The sequence below is a fragment of the Protopterus annectens genome, chromosome 1.part2, assembly GCF_019279795.1.
Source record: "Protopterus annectens isolate FY-2018-M chromosome 1.part2, PAN1.0, whole genome shotgun sequence".
In the NCBI taxonomy this organism is placed as follows: domain Eukaryota; kingdom Metazoa; phylum Chordata; order Ceratodontiformes; family Protopteridae; genus Protopterus; species Protopterus annectens.
Window position 1 is genome coordinate 366,307,899 of NC_056727.1, and position 17,646 is coordinate 366,325,544.

The following is a 17,646-nucleotide window of genomic DNA, read 5'->3' on the forward strand; positions in this document are numbered from 1 at the left end:
TTGTCTGGGCCAGTGTGGAACAATGAGGATAGCCTTTGGACCTTCCTCCCTGATCTTGAGAAGTACCCTGGGAATCAGAGGCAAGGGGTGGGGGGTGTGTACACAAACAGGTTGCCCCAGGGGAAGGAGAGGGTGTCCACTTTTCAGGCTTCTGGATGGAACTCTCTCGAGCAGAACTTGGTTAGCTGCCAGTTGTCTGAGGTTGCGAAGACGTCTATGTCCGGGTACCCCCAAGTTTTGCTGATGTTGAGAAAGGTCTCCCTGTGCAGCTGACACTCGTGGGGATCCAGGAGGCTTCTGCTTAACTGGTTTGCCAGGGTGTTCTGTTTCCCTGGGATGTACTAAGCAACCAGATGCAGCCCCAGATTTAAGGCTAACTGCCAGATTTGCATAGTTAAGCAACACAGGGTGTAGGAATGAGAACCCCCTGCTTGTTGATGTACCACATTACTGTTGTGTTGTCTGTTTTGATTAAAAGCACTCCTGGTTTCAGGTGATCCTTGAAAGCTTGGCTTGCCCTGTGAACAGCCAGCATTTCTTTTAGGTTGATATGTAGGTCCTGAACCTCCCATTCCCAAATGCCATGGGTGTACATACTTCCCTGGTGTGCCCCCCTCCCCCAGGCTGTCTGAAGCATCTGTAGTGATGGTTTGGACTGTGGGAGTGATAAAGGGTAGACCCTTGTTCTGGACACATGCCTCTGCCCACCATAAGAGTTCCTTCTTTAAACAGGGAATCAGAGGGCAGTTGGTACTCCAGTGAGTGTGCATGTTGGCACCAAAGGTTTTTGAGGTACCACTACAGTTTCCTCATGTGCAATCTGGCTAAGGGAATGAGCAGAATGCAGGAGGCCATGTATTCTAGAGCTTGCAGGAATTTCCTTGCTGTGAGGTGGGTCCTGTGGGCCAGCTGATAAAAGTAAGAGAGGAGGAAGATCTGCTTCTCTGGAGGGAGGTAGGCAGTAAGTGTTGCTGTGTCGAGCAGAGCTCCCAGGAAGGTTAACCTTCTTGTGGGGAGAAACTGGTACTTCTCCTGGTTGAAAGTGAATCGCAGGAAGTAAGGAGTGTCTGAACAAAGGTGAGATCCTGCAGGAGTTTTTCCTTGGTGCCTGCCTGGATGAGGCAGTCATCCAGGTAGGGGTAAATCTGTATGCCCTTCTGTCTGCAGTAAGCAATGACCAGAGCCAGGCACTTGGTAAAGACTCTGGGAGCAGTAGATAAGCCAAAGGGAGGAGCAGAGAATTGAAAGTGTAGCGACCCTGCTCTGAAATGCAGGAAACTCCTGCAGGACTTCCTTATGCGGATATGGAGTTAGGCATCCTTCAGATCTAGGGTCACTAGCCAAGGCTGAGGCATCAGCATTGGCAAAAGTTTTTGTAGGGTCAGCAGTTTGAATTTTGGAACCAAGAGGGACAGAGTCGAGAATAGGGCGCCAGGTGCTCTCCTTTCTGGGTACCAGTAACAGTCTGGAATAAAACCCTTGTCCAGCCTGTTCCTTTGGTACAGGTTCCACGGCGCCATGGGTATACAACTTTTGGATCTGGAGGATTGCCTCTGCTCTCTGATTTGCTGGTACATCTGGGAAGCCTGAATGTCTGGGGCTTTCTCTGAAAGAGAATCTGTACCCAACGGTAATAATTTTTAGGACCCATAGATTTGAGGTGATGGTCTGCCAATTGTGTAGGAAGAGGGAAAGTCTTCCTCCTAGTCTTTCTGTAGGGGTGGGGGGCAGACAGGAGTTGGGAGAGTCACTGTGAGTCCTTTGAAAAGGGAGGGTGCTTAGAACTCCATAGTCTGGATCTCTGCTGGGTTTGTGGCTGGTGCCTGGAAGGCCTGTCCCTGTGCCCCTTCCTCTGGACTGCTTTTGTTTGGGTAGGAAAGGACCAATGCTTTGTGGGGAAGTTCCTACTATACCTGGGAGGCTGTACCTGCAGAAAATCGTTCATAGTCTGCATAGACTTGGCCTTGTCTTCCATTTTAATCCATTTAATTCCATCTTAATAACCTCCTCCGCCTTAGGTCCAAATAGCTGGTCCTTGTCCAGAGGGGTGTCTAATAGTTTGGACTTTACCTGTTCCGGCAAAGGTTGCTCCCTTAACCAGGCATGCCTATGGATCACTGAGCCAGATATTGCAGCCCTGCTGGAAGCTTCCAAAGCTTCACACCCACAATGCAGGGAATGCTTGGCTACCTGGGAGCTGGACTGTATAAGATCTGCTAGTTCCCTGGTAGTACTGCTATCTGGTAGGGTAGACATTTTTTTTGTTTAATAACTCCAGCACATTTTGCTGGTATTTAAGCATATGGGACTGACAGTTCAGAGCTTTAATGGCTAAGGTAGCCAAAAAGTAGACTTTCTTTCCTAGTCTGTATAATGCTCTGCTCTCTTTATCAGTTGGAATGGTGTTCTTAGAGGAGCTATCCCTAGCCCCCTTGGGGCCCTAAGTAATGACCTCTGGGTCAGCTGTAGGGTTTTTAAAAAGATACTTGTGGGTGCCTTGTACCCTATAATATCTGTCTGGCTTCCTGGGGGCAGGTGGTAGAGAATCTGGGGTGAGTACAGATTCCAGAAAGACATTCTCCACCACATCCAGGATTGGAGGGATGGCCAGAGGTTTATGCTGTGGCAGGACAAGGAACTCTCTGTCTTTTCTTTGACTGAGGGTAGTCCTGTGCCTCCCAGTGAAAATGTTCTCTGAGTGAATTTAAAGTTTCCTTGAAGGAGAGGTCCTCAGGTGGAGAGGCAGCAGGAATGGGGTCCTCAGCATCTGAATCCTCAAATGCTGCAAAGGTTTGCTCTTCAGTGTCTGACTCTTCTAGGTCTGAAATAGCCTCAGGGGAAGTGTCCCTTTTTCCTTTGGCTGGGGTAGCTTGGGTGGGCTGGCTTCCTCTTATCAGGGTGATTAGATCCTCTGTTGTTCCAAGCAGTTACTGTGACTGTGGGGCAGGCTGGGTGGAAGGGAGTCGGTGGCTGGGTCTCTGGGATGGGATCTTTTTAGGGGTTGTCTTGGTTTTGGGCATACTGGGATCCATGGCCTTATATAAGGTTAACTTAACAGGTGGCATGGTCGTCGGTCTCTGCCTGGCGTCGGTCGCTGGAATAGTCTCTATGGAAGCCAGTGCCTGCGAAGCGGGTCCGGACTCAACCGCATGACTGAAGGCCAACATACCAGCAGGAGAAGTTGGACCCGGCTGCTTACCCGACTCCAAACGGGTCTCGGTAGAGGCCTGTGACGGATCCTCGGTTGGCATCAGGGGTTGCAAAGGTGCCTCACTGAGATCAGCAACTGTACTGGGTGGAAGGCTAGCTGACTTCGGATTGGAGTCATCAGAAGGTCTAACTTTTTGAGGCCTATCCTTTTCCTTATCTTTCTTTTTTTCTGGGAAAATCAACAGAAGCCTGACCAACCAAACCCATTTTGCGATGAGGAACAGAGTCGTTAAAGTGTCTAGATACAATTTCAGCTCTCCTCCTAATAGTTCTAGCATTAAACAAAACACAAAACTGATAACCAGGGACGTCGTGGTCTGGTCCTAGGCAAGTGACGCACTAGGTATGGAAGTCTCGGTGTGGGATCTGTTTACCACAACTGAGATGATTATTGACTTTCTCTGACATTGGTTAAAAGCAAGAAAAGGTTCCCCAATGGGGTACTTAGCTATAGATGGTTACTCCTTCACTCTTGTAACGGGTGACCGATGCACTCACATACTGCTTCTGCTTTGGGCTCCACGGCAAGAAAGACTAATGTAATGGCGTCGGCTGCCTCATTTTATAGCCCTGACGTCAGCCTCACACTACAGACAGCCGAAGCAGGAGGGAAATCCTTTACCCTGGTATTCGGGCCGGCTGAGGGCTACCCAGCAGGGATAACCCACAAGTGATGACTGCAATAGTGAAACATGAAGGACATCGGTAAGATACAATCTTTATGGCCTAAACCAGGTAATTTAATTTTAAACTATTTTTCAAAGTTAGCTGGACTGAGGATTAGCCTCCTCCCTTCCTGTATCCTCTGTTAGAATATATTCATTTCAACAGTTACAATACAGTCTGAAATACAGGTGTATTTCTTTTCTGATCAGCAGGACCCACTGCTGGTACATTTTTAAAACAAGCAGATTTACAAATACATTTTCAACAAGCACCTGTACAAATCAGTTTGATACACAAGTGACCGATAATTCTTTACAAAACTCCAGCTAGCTATGCTGGCATATGTTACACATCTACTGCCTTACTCTCCTGGCATAGCTGGCAATACTTCACATCAAGGCAGGCCAGGTGTTACTGATGTATAGGCTGTCAATCAATGCCGTACCATGCATTTGTGTAACAAAATTATAGACTAAACTTAAATCATCTGAAAGGCTCCCAACTCATTACATGAGGAATACATTTGCATATTAAAGAAAGTGCCAGAGTACTAAAACTGAAACTATTTAGGGCTGGGCTAGAGGCTGCAGTCTGTTAAATCTGTACTGCAGACACTATCTCCATTTATTTAAACTATTTATGGCTGGGGTAGACACTGCAATCTGTTAAATTCACACTAAAGATACTAACCCCCCATATTTTTCCACACTGTGGAAATGACACAGCACTGTACCAGAAGCAAATCAGGACCTAGTATGTTATGTCCTCAGTATCATCAGTAATAAATGCAGTCCTTTCATATAATGTGCCAGTAAGTTCATCCGTCTCTGTCTCTCCTAGACATGGGTAGAAATTAGTGGCAGGACAGATGGTAAACAAGAATAGTGGCTCCAAAATACAGGACAAACGTGATGGAAGAAGCATCTATATTATATTTTAGTTTATTAATGGTTTATGCCAGTCATTGTGGGAAGGACTCAGTCCCATTTTTGGCACCCCTGTAGGTGTGGTCTGCTGCAATGTGGATGAAGTTTGCTACTGTGCACCTTGGGGGGTATTATACTATAGCAACAACCCATGGTTGGGCGTTGGTAATGTTGGATTTACCCCAAAGCTATTATACAATAACATTATTTAAGAAAAAAAGTTACTTACTTTTCTTAAATATTGCTTTTGTATAACGGCACCGTGATGTTCTTCCACGTTTTTCCCTGTTATCATGGGGCTTTCTTGATGTCCTGCGCATGTGTATGGGACTTGCATTCCCACGCTTACGCAGTATATCAGTGCGTTGCAAAGGAAGTAATGAAGAAAGGAAGATCTCCATTGCTTTTTTTTTTTTTAAATAAAAAAATAAATAAATAAAAAACTGAAATCCGGACAGTTCAGGCGTATAAGAGAGACACAGCAGAGAAAATACAAGGAAAATCAGGTAAGTTTCTATAGTTTTGCATAAGGTATCTGATTTCCCTTGTATTTTCTCTGTCCCGTTTCTGTCATACCAGTTCAGATTTCAAGGTTTATTCTATTTTTTTTTTTTTAAATCAGGAAAACTAGAAAGCTCCATAACCTATATTAATAGAAGTTCGGGAGACCGGACTTTCTTCTATAGGTATATGCTCGATTTTACGATGGGCACACTGGTTGGGTTGACCAATCTGAGTGAGCATTTTTGAATGTTAATGGCCAGTCATTTTATGATATACAATAACCGACAAAAGGTGTACTGCTTTCAGCTCTATCAGCTTTACTTTCAGAATGCACAGTAATGGACAGGAAACTAGAACACAAGGCAAAGGTACTTGGAACAAGAGTAACAGAGCCAGCAATTTAAAGACATATACACTTTAGGCTCATGTCTTTCAATCTCTTATAAAAAAGGGTAGCAAACTCTAGCCTTAATAGACCTCATCACATTTCTTATGAATTCTCTTGATCATTACTTAGGAAATTCTGTTCTTTCCATTCAATTACTTCCATTCCTTGGTCACTTAAACAGTCCATCTTCCATTGGTCTGTATTGCAATGCTCAGACAGGTTCTACTTTAATTGCCTAAAGCACTGGCAGTCGAACCACATGCAGATGACCAGAATACAACAAACACCAGTTAGGAATGAACACAGCAATCTCACTGATAGTGGCTGCACACATTCCACAAATCCATAGCTATTTTTATTTTCTCACTCCTTCCACAAACCCTTAGCTACTTTTAATTTCTCATTCTGAGATTGCACAATGTCCAGAAAAAACGTTGATATTACTTGTTTTGCAATACAAGTAAATGTACTTTTCTCTGCAAGGCTGCATGATCTGTGAGTAAAAACATAAAAGTAGCAGGGTATAAGGGTCTTGCTCCATGTAAAATAGATTTTGCTATGCAGTAAAAGATGTTCAGGGATTTGCAATGAATGGCTTCATTAGATGCAGCAGTCCGTTGTGGGTTCTGCTGCATATGTGGTTAGTGTACACACTTAAACAGATAAAGAGAAACTATTCAGACAAGGACAGACTGCACAAATCAACATTAAAAAGAAGTTATGTCTTACCATAACGTTCTATCTGTATTGTTTATCTTCTTTTATTCATCACTGATGGGGTCGGTTCTGAGCCCTCAGAACAGAGTCGGCCTTTTTACCAAGCTCACGCCAGTCAAAAAAACTCTTGAGCTAAGTCTGTACCCAGAATGCTCTTCTCCCTGTTACCTCAGATCGAGTTTGCTAGAGAAAAGGAAGTAAAGCCTAGGCCACTTCTGCGCAAATACCCTAAGGCACCACTTAGACCCAAAGCATCCCCCAGGAGCCTTTGGAAGGGCAAGGAGGGTGGGAAGTGATGAATGAAAAAAGATGAACAACATAGATGGAACGTTATGGTAAGACATAACTTCTTTATCTGATGTTGTTAATCTTCTTTCCATTCATCACTGTTGGGACAGAATCCTAAGCTACCTTGAGGTCCATGGGCGGCCCTTATGGAAGAACATTTCTGAGTGCCACTGAGCCAAAGGCAGCTCTCCCTCTGGAGACCAGGTCCAATTTATAATGATTGATAAAGGTATGAGTCTTAACCCAGGTAGTTGCTGTGCAGATGTCATCCAGGGAAGCCCTGGAATGGAAAGCTACAGATGTTGCCATAGATCTAGTGGAGTGAGCTTTAACTTTTGGCATAGGTTCATTACTGAAGGAATAGATGAAACGTATGCAGTCCCTTACCCATTTTGATAATGTAACTTTGGAAATAACATCTCCCTTTCTGGGCCCAGTAAAAGAGATGAAAAGTTTTTCAGATTTACGGATAGGTTTGGTCCTGTCTAGGTAAAATCTCAGTTGTCTATGTACATCCAAGGAGTGAAGGCAGTACTCTCCTCAACTGGCAAAATTTGGGAAGAACACTGGTAGGTCAATGGTCTGGTTTATTGAGAATTCAGAAACAACTTTGAGAAGGAAGGATGGATTCGTCCGAAGTGATACTCTGTCTTTATGGAATACTAGATAGGGCCTCTTGATACACAACGCCTGCAGCTCCGTGACGCTTCTGGCAGACGTGATGGCTACCAAGAACAAAGATTTCCAAGACAAAAACTTTAGGTCAGACTTTCCAGCAGGTTCAAAAGGTTTTTGAGTCAAAGACTGGTGGACTAAAGTGAGGTTCCATGGTTCCACAGGTTGTCAGACAGGAGGCCTGATACGAGAGGTCCCCTTAAGAAAGGCCTTGCATAGATGTAACAAAATAAGGGGGATGCCATCTATACCATCATGGAAATTAGAAACTGCTGCCAGATGTACCTGTAGAGTAGAGGCAGAGGCCCCATTATCAAAAAACTTAACCAAGTATTGAAGTACTGCAGTTACTGGAGCCGAATATGGGTCTAGCATGTTATCCTTGGACCACATGGAGAACCTTTTCCATTTATCCTGCTATAGTCTTCTGGTGGATGGTTTATGACAGGCCAGAATAACGTCTCGAACAGGCGAGGGGAGATTAGCTTGCCTGGCAACTAATGGAAGTGGAGAAACCAAGCTGTCAGCTTGAGACTGGACAGATTTGTGTGGCTCAACCCTTGGGGGTGAGTAGTCAGATCTGGAAGAGGGTCCAGAATCCAAGGTGGGTATACCAGGTGAGGCCGAAAGAAGGGGAACCAAACTTGTCAAGGCCAGAACGGAGCTATGAGGATCACCTTGCATCTCAACCAAAGAGCATTCTTTAGAAATTGTGGAATCTGGCGAATGGGAGAATAAGCGTAAAGAAGTCCCGTGGGCCAATTGTGGATTAGAGCATCCATAGGGGACTCCCCCTCCAGGGGAAGTAGGGCAAAAAAGCTGCTGTACTTGTTGTTCGATGGGGAGGCAAAAAGGTCTCAGCAAGGTTGGCCCCAGTAGCTGAAAATTTCTGTCGCCACCTTGGGATTGAGGGACCACTTGTGATGCAGGAGGATGCATCTGCTCAGTTTGTCCACAATAACATTAGAAATCCCCGGGATATGTGTTGCTATCAGAAAGCGGTTGGAGGCTATTGCCCATTGCCAAATTCTCTTAGCTTCTCGACAGAGGGAGTAGGACTTGGTTCCTCCTTACGTGCTGATATACCAGACCACTGACATATCTGACTGAATTGCAGTTGTCCCGGAAGGGAGAGCTGAACGAAAGGCCTGCAACGCTAACAGCACAGCTCTCAGTTCCAGAACACTGATGTGTAGGTGGGCCTCTGAAGTGGACCATGTGCCTTGGACAGTCTTTCCCTAGAAATGGCTCCCCCACACGATCAGGGAAGCATCCATGGTCACAATGGCTCTGTTTTGATGGGATTGAAATGGGTGACTCCAAAGTTCTACATCTGGCCTCATCCACCAAAGAAGGTCCTGTTTGCAGGTGTTGGTTATTCGAATCTGATAACAGAGGGGGTGATAGTTTGAGAACCATTGACAAATAAGGAGCCACTGCAGGATCCACACATGCAGCCTTACTACAGGTACTATTGGAATTGAAGCTGTCATAGAGTCTAGGGCTTGAAGGACTTCCCTTGCTGAGACTTTTGTTTGACAGAGTATCACTCGGAGCTGGAGCCTTAATTGGTGGAGTCTGTGATTTGGGAGTGATACTAGACAGGACTGAGTGTTGAACACTGCTTCAATGAATTCTATTTGTTGCGTAGCAGTGAGATTTGATTTCACCCAATGTATTGTTTATTCCCAACAATTTTGCCAGAAAGAGAGTATAATGCAGGGCTGTTACCAGAAGATGTTTGGTGGGGGTGGTGAGGAGCCAGTCATCCAAATATGGAAACACCCGGAATCCTTGTAGTCTCAAGTGAGCTGTAACCACTGCCATGCATTTCATGAACATTCTGGGGGCTGTAGAGAGACCGAATGGCAGGGGTCAAAATTGATAATGACTGACCCTTCACCAAAAGTGAAGCAGACTCTTGGAGCGTTTGTCCATCTTGATGTGGTAATACGCATCCAGGAGCTCTAGCAAGCACATCCAATCACCTTCCCTTAAAAAGGAGAAAAAGGACTGAACCATGACCATCTGGAATTTGGTTTGGGCGACAGACTTGTTTAAGCTGCTGAGATCCAAAATGGGTCTCCAGTCCCCTGTCTTTTTTGGTACCAAAAAGAATCTCAAGTAAAATCTGGATCCGCATTGGTCTGGTGGGACTGGCTGGATGACTCTATTTTGAGACAGCTTTATATGTCTGAAGCTGCTTCTTCCCTTTGACTGGGTGGAACGTCGGGAAGTTTTCTTGGAAAATTTGGCTGACAAGAAAGGGGAATCGTGTAACCTCTGGTGATGATACTCTGCACCCAATGATCAGTGGTGATAGATTGCCAGGCAGCTTGGTGCAGAGAGAAACCGAGACCCGACTGCTTCCAGAGGTAAGCAATTGGACTGGTCCTCAGAAGCGCTGATAAGGCTGTCCAGACAGAGAGAGTTCCTGGAGCCTTGGTTATGAGGACCTCCTCTGCCTCTATAGGGGCATCTTGAATTGTTACCCCCTCTGCCTCTGGGGGTATCATCACCACGTGCGGCACAATAAGAACCCTGAGATTTCTTATGCCACATTTTTCCACTCCTCTGATTCCTGGAGAAGGTACATTGAGGGTTGAAAAAACGTAGGCCTACATCAGACAGGGTTTTTCTATCTTGCTCACACCTGGCTAGCATGTCCTTCACTTTGCAGCCAAAAAGGGATGAAACTTCAATGGGAGCATTCAGAAAGGAAGACTTGAAGGGATCCGCGAGGTCACAGATGCGCATCCAGGCATGAAGCCTCATAACAATGCCCGAACCTGCTGCTCTAGCCACCCCTTCAGTCACATGTGACAGCAACCTCATGGACGAGTTGGATACTGATTCCAGGACTGCAAGCTGCGAGGCCACTTTGTCCCTGACCTCGTCAGACAACTGTCCTGCGAGCGTCCCAGTGAGTTTGGAGATCAAGTCCCTCTGGAACCTCGTAAGATGTGCCAAATAATTCAGGGACCGTATAGCAAAGGTCCCTGACGCAAAAACACACTTCTCCAGTCTGTCCACTGCCTGGGACTCCCTGTTGGGCATGTGGACAGTGGGACTTTCCTCAGCCAAGTCCTTTTTTGTGGACGCCGCCACCACCATAGCATCAACTGGTAACCCTTTGGACCAATGCGGGTTCTCCTCGGGAGGGGAAAGAATTTTGTCTGGTCTCCGAGGGATCACCTCAATGGAATCAGGGTTCTTCCAAGCGTGCTGCACGATGAGCTGGACCAGCTCGTCAGCAGGCGGGGTCACCCAAGAGGTACAAGGCTGGGTGCAAAAAGCCTGCAGGAACACAGAATCCTCAGATGGAAGGGTTGGAAGGCTTCCAGTCACCTCTCTGCTTCAACATTTCCAGGATGTCTCCAAAGGAGACATCATCAGGAGGTGACCGTGGGGACCCTTCACCATCATCGTACTCCGTGTCTTCCATTAAGGACTCCTCAGGTGAGTCCATGTGCTTCCTCTTGCACATCTACTTTCATGGGGGCTCCTCAGTGGGGGTCTCTGAGGAGGACTCGGAAGAGCGGGGAGCCTGAACTGGGGTGTCCTGCAGCTTCTCTGCCCAGTGTCCCAGGGGGGTCTGTGACAGCTGTAGCTCAGGGGGAGAAAACTAGGGTTCCGACATCAAAAGAGTGCCAGAAGCAACTGCCCTCCTTATCTCGTGGAAGGGCCCGCCCGAAGAGGGATGGGAGCCCAGAACCGAGAAAGACAACCTTGGGACCAGGGTCACACCCTGCTCCGACGAACCCGCCCCCACTGATGGAGCCTCAGGCAGGATCGGTGCGGACGTGGTTATCAGTGCCAAGGATGGAACCGAGGAAGGAGGTGGCTCCATACCCAGGCCAATACGCCCGTCCCCCAATCCCCAGATTGAGGAAGGACCGGTTCAGCGGGAACCGAAGGCCAAAGGGACAAACTCAGAGCCAGAGTGAGATTCACCACAAGTGCTGAGGTGATGGGTTCCAAGAAGGATGTCAGAGCAGAAGGCTTCGGAACTGAGATGGTCGAAGGAGGAGTGTAAGATGGAGTCCGTGGATAAGACAACCCAAGTCCTGCAGGTGGATGGGTCTTAGAAAGAGAGGGGATTCCCCTGGCTAAAAACAGCTGGTCTACAAGATGCACCATGTCGTGCTCCGACAGGCTCCTGGTGGATCTAGTGGATACTCTGGACGGGGAGTCAGGACATTCGATGAAGGGGCTATATGCTTGGCCTAGAAATGGATCTATGGAAGGGGAGTATTGGGTCCATGGTGCAAGGTCTGCCGGCACCAAAGTCTGTAGTTTCAAGACCGGTAGTAAAGGGGCCAAATTCAGTGAGGTCGGTAAAACATTCGGTGCCAAAGTGGCACTCGAAACCAAAACGGTTGGTTCCAAAATGGAACATAAAGGAGTAGTCGAAGGTATGCCCTGAGCCGAAGTGGCCACAGGTGCCGAAGTCGAAATAGGCGAAGTAAGGTCTATGACTGGTGCCAGAGGCAGGACCATAGCCGAAACAGGCGCCGGTATCGAAGACTTTCGAGATGGTCGGAGCAGAGGAAGATGAAGCCGTAGAGGCAGATTTATGCTCCTAAGATAACTTTGGGACCTTTGATTTCCCAGGCTTGCTCTGATCACCCGATGCTGAAGAAGGAACAGAGTAGGATCTCTTTTTGTCCTTAGTAGGAGGGGTTGAGACCTCCATCGCAGAAATGGTCTCGGAGAAGGGAGGCTTGAGTAACCCTTTCAGAATGAGTTTATTTTTGAGCTCATTAAGAGTGCATTGACTGAAACTCCGACAAATGTCGCATGGAGGCTGCAGTAAAAGGTGGGACACTCCCAAACAGTAAACACAGTCATCATCAGACTCACTATTAGGTAACTTACCCTTACATGAAGTACAATGTTTAAAACCTGAAGCACCCTTCTTATCCGACATCTTGATAGAAAAAAACACCACAGGCCAACTGTATAATCTAACTAGAATAAAGTTAACTCCTTTCAAAAAGTCACAACAACAACAATAATACACTGGTATATAGAGAAAAGAAGGGAAACACCTGAATAAAAGTCAAAGCTAATAGTTTAAACAGGAGAGACAATACCAACTATGGTATTAAGAAATACCACAAGGGTTAGGGAGGAAAGGCCGTACCAACAATGGTACTTGAAAGTTTACCAACGGTAACAATGGGAAGAGAGGAAAAACAAGGTTAAACAGAAGAAAATACACTGGAAATACTAATCACTTAATAAAGTTTGAAGATATCCAAATTTTTTCACACAAATATCAAAAAAAGTTCCACTTAGCTGAGAGATGGGTTGAAATGCGGCTTTATGGCTATGCGGCAAACGAGATCTGAGGTAACAGGGAGGAGGGCATTCTGGGAAGAGACTTAGGTCAAGAGCTTTTTTGGCTGGAGCGAGCCTGGTAAAAGGCCGACTTGGTTCTGAGGGCTCAGAGCCGAACCCATCAGTGATGAATGGAAAGAAGATTAACAACATCAGATTGAGGGTTTTCTTAACAGTTCTTTCCACACAAACTGGCACCTCACATAACTTCATCTCTTGCAATAAAATAGGTAGATATGTTTTCAGTTCTTCTAAACAATCTTCTCTTTGTATTTTTCATGTCACACATGCAGCTGTAAATTGATTCATCAATTTTCCCATTTCCAGCTTCAATCATTTTTATTTATCTTTCATTACTTCACCAGCAATGACTTCAAAGTGATACAGCAATACTTATAATAGCAGTCAAAAGATGCTACTTTCCCAATCTGCTTTACCACTCAGAATGACTTGTTTGAACATCATCTCACACTGCAAATGTCTGAGACTTGTCTTCACTCCAGGTTTCAATATTTACTTATTTGTTTTGGTAGGCTGATTCATGAGGAACATTTTCAACCATAACTCTTGTTACAGCTGAATATAGATAATAAAGGCAAAATGACTGACAACACAGTGACAGTTTGCATGCATACTGTACTTTCAACCAAGCTGTTGAGAGATCAAGGAGGCAGCCCTGCAATGTCTCCACACACACACACACACACACACACACACACACACACACACACACACACACACTCTGAACTATGGCTTGCCACTTTCCAGATACTTTTAATCTTTTGCAAAATTCATTAGCCTTCTTGCACTTACACAAAATCTCTTCATCTTTTCAGCAATCGATACATTCTCCTCCACACATTTTACTACTTTTTAAAAGTATATAGTTTTAGAAATATTTCCTTGTAACCTTGTTAAAGACACACAGTTAAATATTTTCCATGAGAAGCCTCTCAGTTGTTTGAACACTCTTTCAACAAGTCTCAATGCTACAAAGCAAAGTTGCTGCAAGCCCAATCAGTGTCACTGATGTTTGCTCTTTACCCCATTGTGGAGCTAGTATATATAAGCATGAAAGGTGCAAGAGGTTGGCTCCTTGTAAAAAAAGTAGTTTGAGGTTTGCTGAAAGTGTTTTCTAGCAAGTTATTTTTATGGCTTCAGCACTCACTGAAATCTCCTTCAGTGTACTGACATGATCCCTTTCAATCTAGCAATAATTCATGCCAGATGGTTGTTTCTTTGATATCATAAAATATACATTATTTCCGAAAACATTTAAAGATCTTCTGTACCAATTAATGTGCCAATACCATAGACAGAGGGGATCTACAAACCATTATGGCTTATTAAACCACATTTATGTGTCAACTAAAATTTTATTTTTATTTACTGAATGTTGTATGCATATTTTGAGCACTACGATTCAGAGATAAGAAAGCTGGGGAGACCAACTGAATTGAGCAACTGCAGAAAACCAGTCTTATGAACAAGTAAGTATCAAACAAACAGCTCAAATATAATTGTCGACAAGCCCAGATGAACTCACACAGCTAGTATCAAGTAAAAAAGTTTCACCAGAACCAAAAGCGGTTAAAGTAAAGGTTAACTTTATTATGCAAGTGTAACACTTTCACAAATAGCTTCTTCAGGCATAAGTACAATTAAACAAATTCATCATTTAAATATACAAATAAAATCACATGGCCTAATTTTGAAATTGAACTTTAAAGTGGCATACTTTAATTCACCTTATTTTGTAGTTCTTTTAATATAGGTTTAATGCTAACTGTGTGAATGATACTTCATTTAAGGACCAGTAAAAGTATACCTGAAGAAACTTGCTAGAGTCACCAGTCAACATTCTTAGTCATGGAGAAGTATTTCAGGGAAGGTTCAGTTTTAGTCAAATGCATTTTACCAATGTCAGATCTGTGACACCATGCAAAAAAGAGGTTGACAAAGATGTTTGTACCTGCTTTGTTTTAAACTTTTTGACATATCTTGGTGACACAAGTGATTCTGAGCTCAGGTCCACAGCCTCTGTATCGTTGGGCACTTGAGGGACAGAAGTCACATTCTTCATCTTCAGAAATGACATGATGTTGTTGACTTCAGTGCGATATGAGCTGTCAGCCATGGTTTTTCCTTTTGAGGCAAATTTACAAGCAGCCATCCATGTAGCATACTGGTGTTCCTGTAAAAATATAAGATGCAATCTTATTATTATAAATATCTTTGCTAAAAACCAAGGCACAGAATGGAGAACAAACATTTTCCAGTTAAATACATGAATAGTAGCCACACAGCCTGTGAATAGGCATGGTACCTGCCAATGCTTCTGGGGTCCAGACTTGAGAATAACTCCAGGGAATGTGTATGTGTGTGTGTGTGTGTGAGTGTGTGTGTGTGTGTGTGTGTGTGTGTGTGTGTGTGTGTGTGTGTGTGTGTTTGTGCATGCCTGTGTGTGTAGGTGTGTCTGCACGAGAATATGTGCTTGGGTGGATGCATGTGTAATAAACATCCAAAATATTTGTCCAGCTCATCACCACCAACTGGGCATTACACAGAGCAGGAGTGTGTTTACTGCATTATGTAACCATTAAATGCCACAACTCCTGAAGATAAAGGCATTACAGAAACTCCTTTCACAGCTGATGTGAAATGGCATCTTCTCTAATTGCCTCATGTGAAAATAAATAATAGATACTTCATCAGTGATAAGTGGCATGGGTCATAGCATGTGGAAAGCAAAAGTAACTGAATAAGAAAACAAGAAAATGTTATTCATATGAATAGGAAGTTATGTACTTACCATAATGTTCCATGTGAGTTGTTCGTCTCGCCTTCATTATTACTGATGGGTTTGGAGCCGATCATCGTTTACAAGTCCGCCAATTAGCAAAGCTCGAGGTCTCAAACAGCTCGAGGCCAAAGCCCTATCCCATAATGCACCACTACATTCCCCAGATCTTGTTTGCTGTCAACTAGTGTAGAAACCTATCCCAGATTTCAAGAAAATCATAAAATCCAGTGTGAAAGGAAACTTCTCAGGAAAACCAAAACCAGAGTGGTACCTCTCATGCTTCCAGACATAGGAAGGGGGTAGGAGGGAGGGTCATAATAATGAAGGCGAGAAGAACAACTCACATGGAACGTTATGGTAAGTACATAACTTCTTAATGTGAAGTTGTTCAATTGCGTCTTCATTCTTACTGATGGGTAGCGTCCCCAGCATCACAATCTTGGGTGGCTCACGGGAGTACCTGTTTCAGGACAGCAGATCCAAATGAAGCTCTATCCCTAGAGGCCTTGTCCACTTTGTAATGAGATATAAAGGTATGTGAATTTGACCAGGTGGCAGCTGCACAAATACAGTCACAATAGGTAACCTGGTTAAGAAGGCTGCAGAAGTAGAAACTGCCCTTGTAGAATGAACATTGACCTTGTTATGTAATGCAATACCCCACTTCACTGTAGATAAAGGAAATACAATCAGAGAGCCATCTCAACAAGGTAGTTTTGGAGACAGGTGTGCCTTTTTTTGAATCTGAGGAGACAAACAGCTGATCAGCCCTTCTGAGATCTTTTGTTCTGTCCAAATAGAAGCAAAGTTGTCGATGTACGTCAAGTTTGTGAAGCATATATTCCAACTGGTTTGAATGATTAGGAAAGAAAACAGGTAACTCAATCGTCTGATTCAGTGTGAATTCTGAACATACTTTGGATAGGAACGATGGATTCCTCCTGAGGGAAATCCTATCTTTATGAAATATTAGGTAAGGTGGCTTAATGGAAAGGGCTTGCAATTCCGAAATTCTGCGTGCTGATGTAATAGCCACCAAGGATATAGTCTTCCAAGAAAGATACTTCAGCTCACAAGAACGCCAGAAGTCTAAATCTCAAGATGCAGGCACTTGATGCACTCCTCAGCATGGAGAACACTGACATCTGTGCAGTAACTGAGAGCACCCCAGCGCTACCAGGCTATACCTCGTATCATGCTTTTCGGCCCCAAAATCCGGGCTGAACCACAAAGGGAGGGGGAGTGTCCATATTCATAAAGGACACCCACACCTCCAGGTTAGTAGCAACACATGAAGCATCAGAGACCATAAAGGTGCAACTAACCATAGGCAAAACTGCTATACAACTGGTAGCATGTTACAGACCACCCTCCCAATCTCAAGAACTCCACTCAGCCTTCCTGAAGACATTGGAGGATATGAATGTATCACAAAATACCATCATACTGGGAGACTTCAACTACCCAAACATAGATTGGGTACATTATTCTAGCCCTAATACCCTAGCCCAAAGGTTCCTGGAATTCATAAATTCAAATGCACTGGAACAACTAGTCACCTCTCCCACTAGGGAGATAATATACTAGACCTGATCATCACAAACATGGGGACAAAATGCTCCACACGGAAGTATACCCCTCACTAGTGAGATCTGACCACAAACTAATCACCCTGGATATACATATCCCACCTCCACCCCCAGCACAAAAGACCACAGTGAAAAACTTCTCAAAAGCATACTTCACTCTTCTTAAGACTGAGATGATATCCTTTAAGCCCACTGTGCCAGTGGATACCACATCCCACAATGCCGAATCCTTCACAAATGCTTTCAATGGACATCTCCAAGAATGCATGGATCATGCAATCCCAAACAAATCCAAGTCCTTCTCCACCAAATGTAAGCGTCCTGTCTGGTGGACCTCAGCCAGAAACAAATTGTATAACAAAAGAAGGAAGCTACTGCAAGTCAGAGCGAAATCCCATGAAGGGAAGACATCTCTGATCAACATTAGCAGAAAACTACGTTCTCACATAAAAGCATCCAAGGCAAACTTTGAGAGAAAAATCACTAAGGACACTAAAGATAACCACAAAGCCTTCTTCAGCTATGTTAGAAACCGGT

At 44.5% G+C, this 17,646-nt stretch overlaps 1 protein-coding gene across 1 annotated transcript in view; it reads right to left on the minus strand.

The window, feature by feature from the left end:
* The window catches only part of FERMT1 (FERM domain containing kindlin 1), a 1,173,069-nt gene that overhangs the window by 391,020 nt on the left and 764,403 nt on the right, over positions 1 to 17,646 (minus strand). Inside the window, exon 12 of the mRNA XM_044056523.1 lies at positions 14,690 to 14,911. Within this exon, the coding sequence (XP_043912458.1) occupies positions 14,690 to 14,911 (222 nt within the window). The remainder of the gene's footprint in view (positions 1 to 14,689; positions 14,912 to 17,646) is intronic.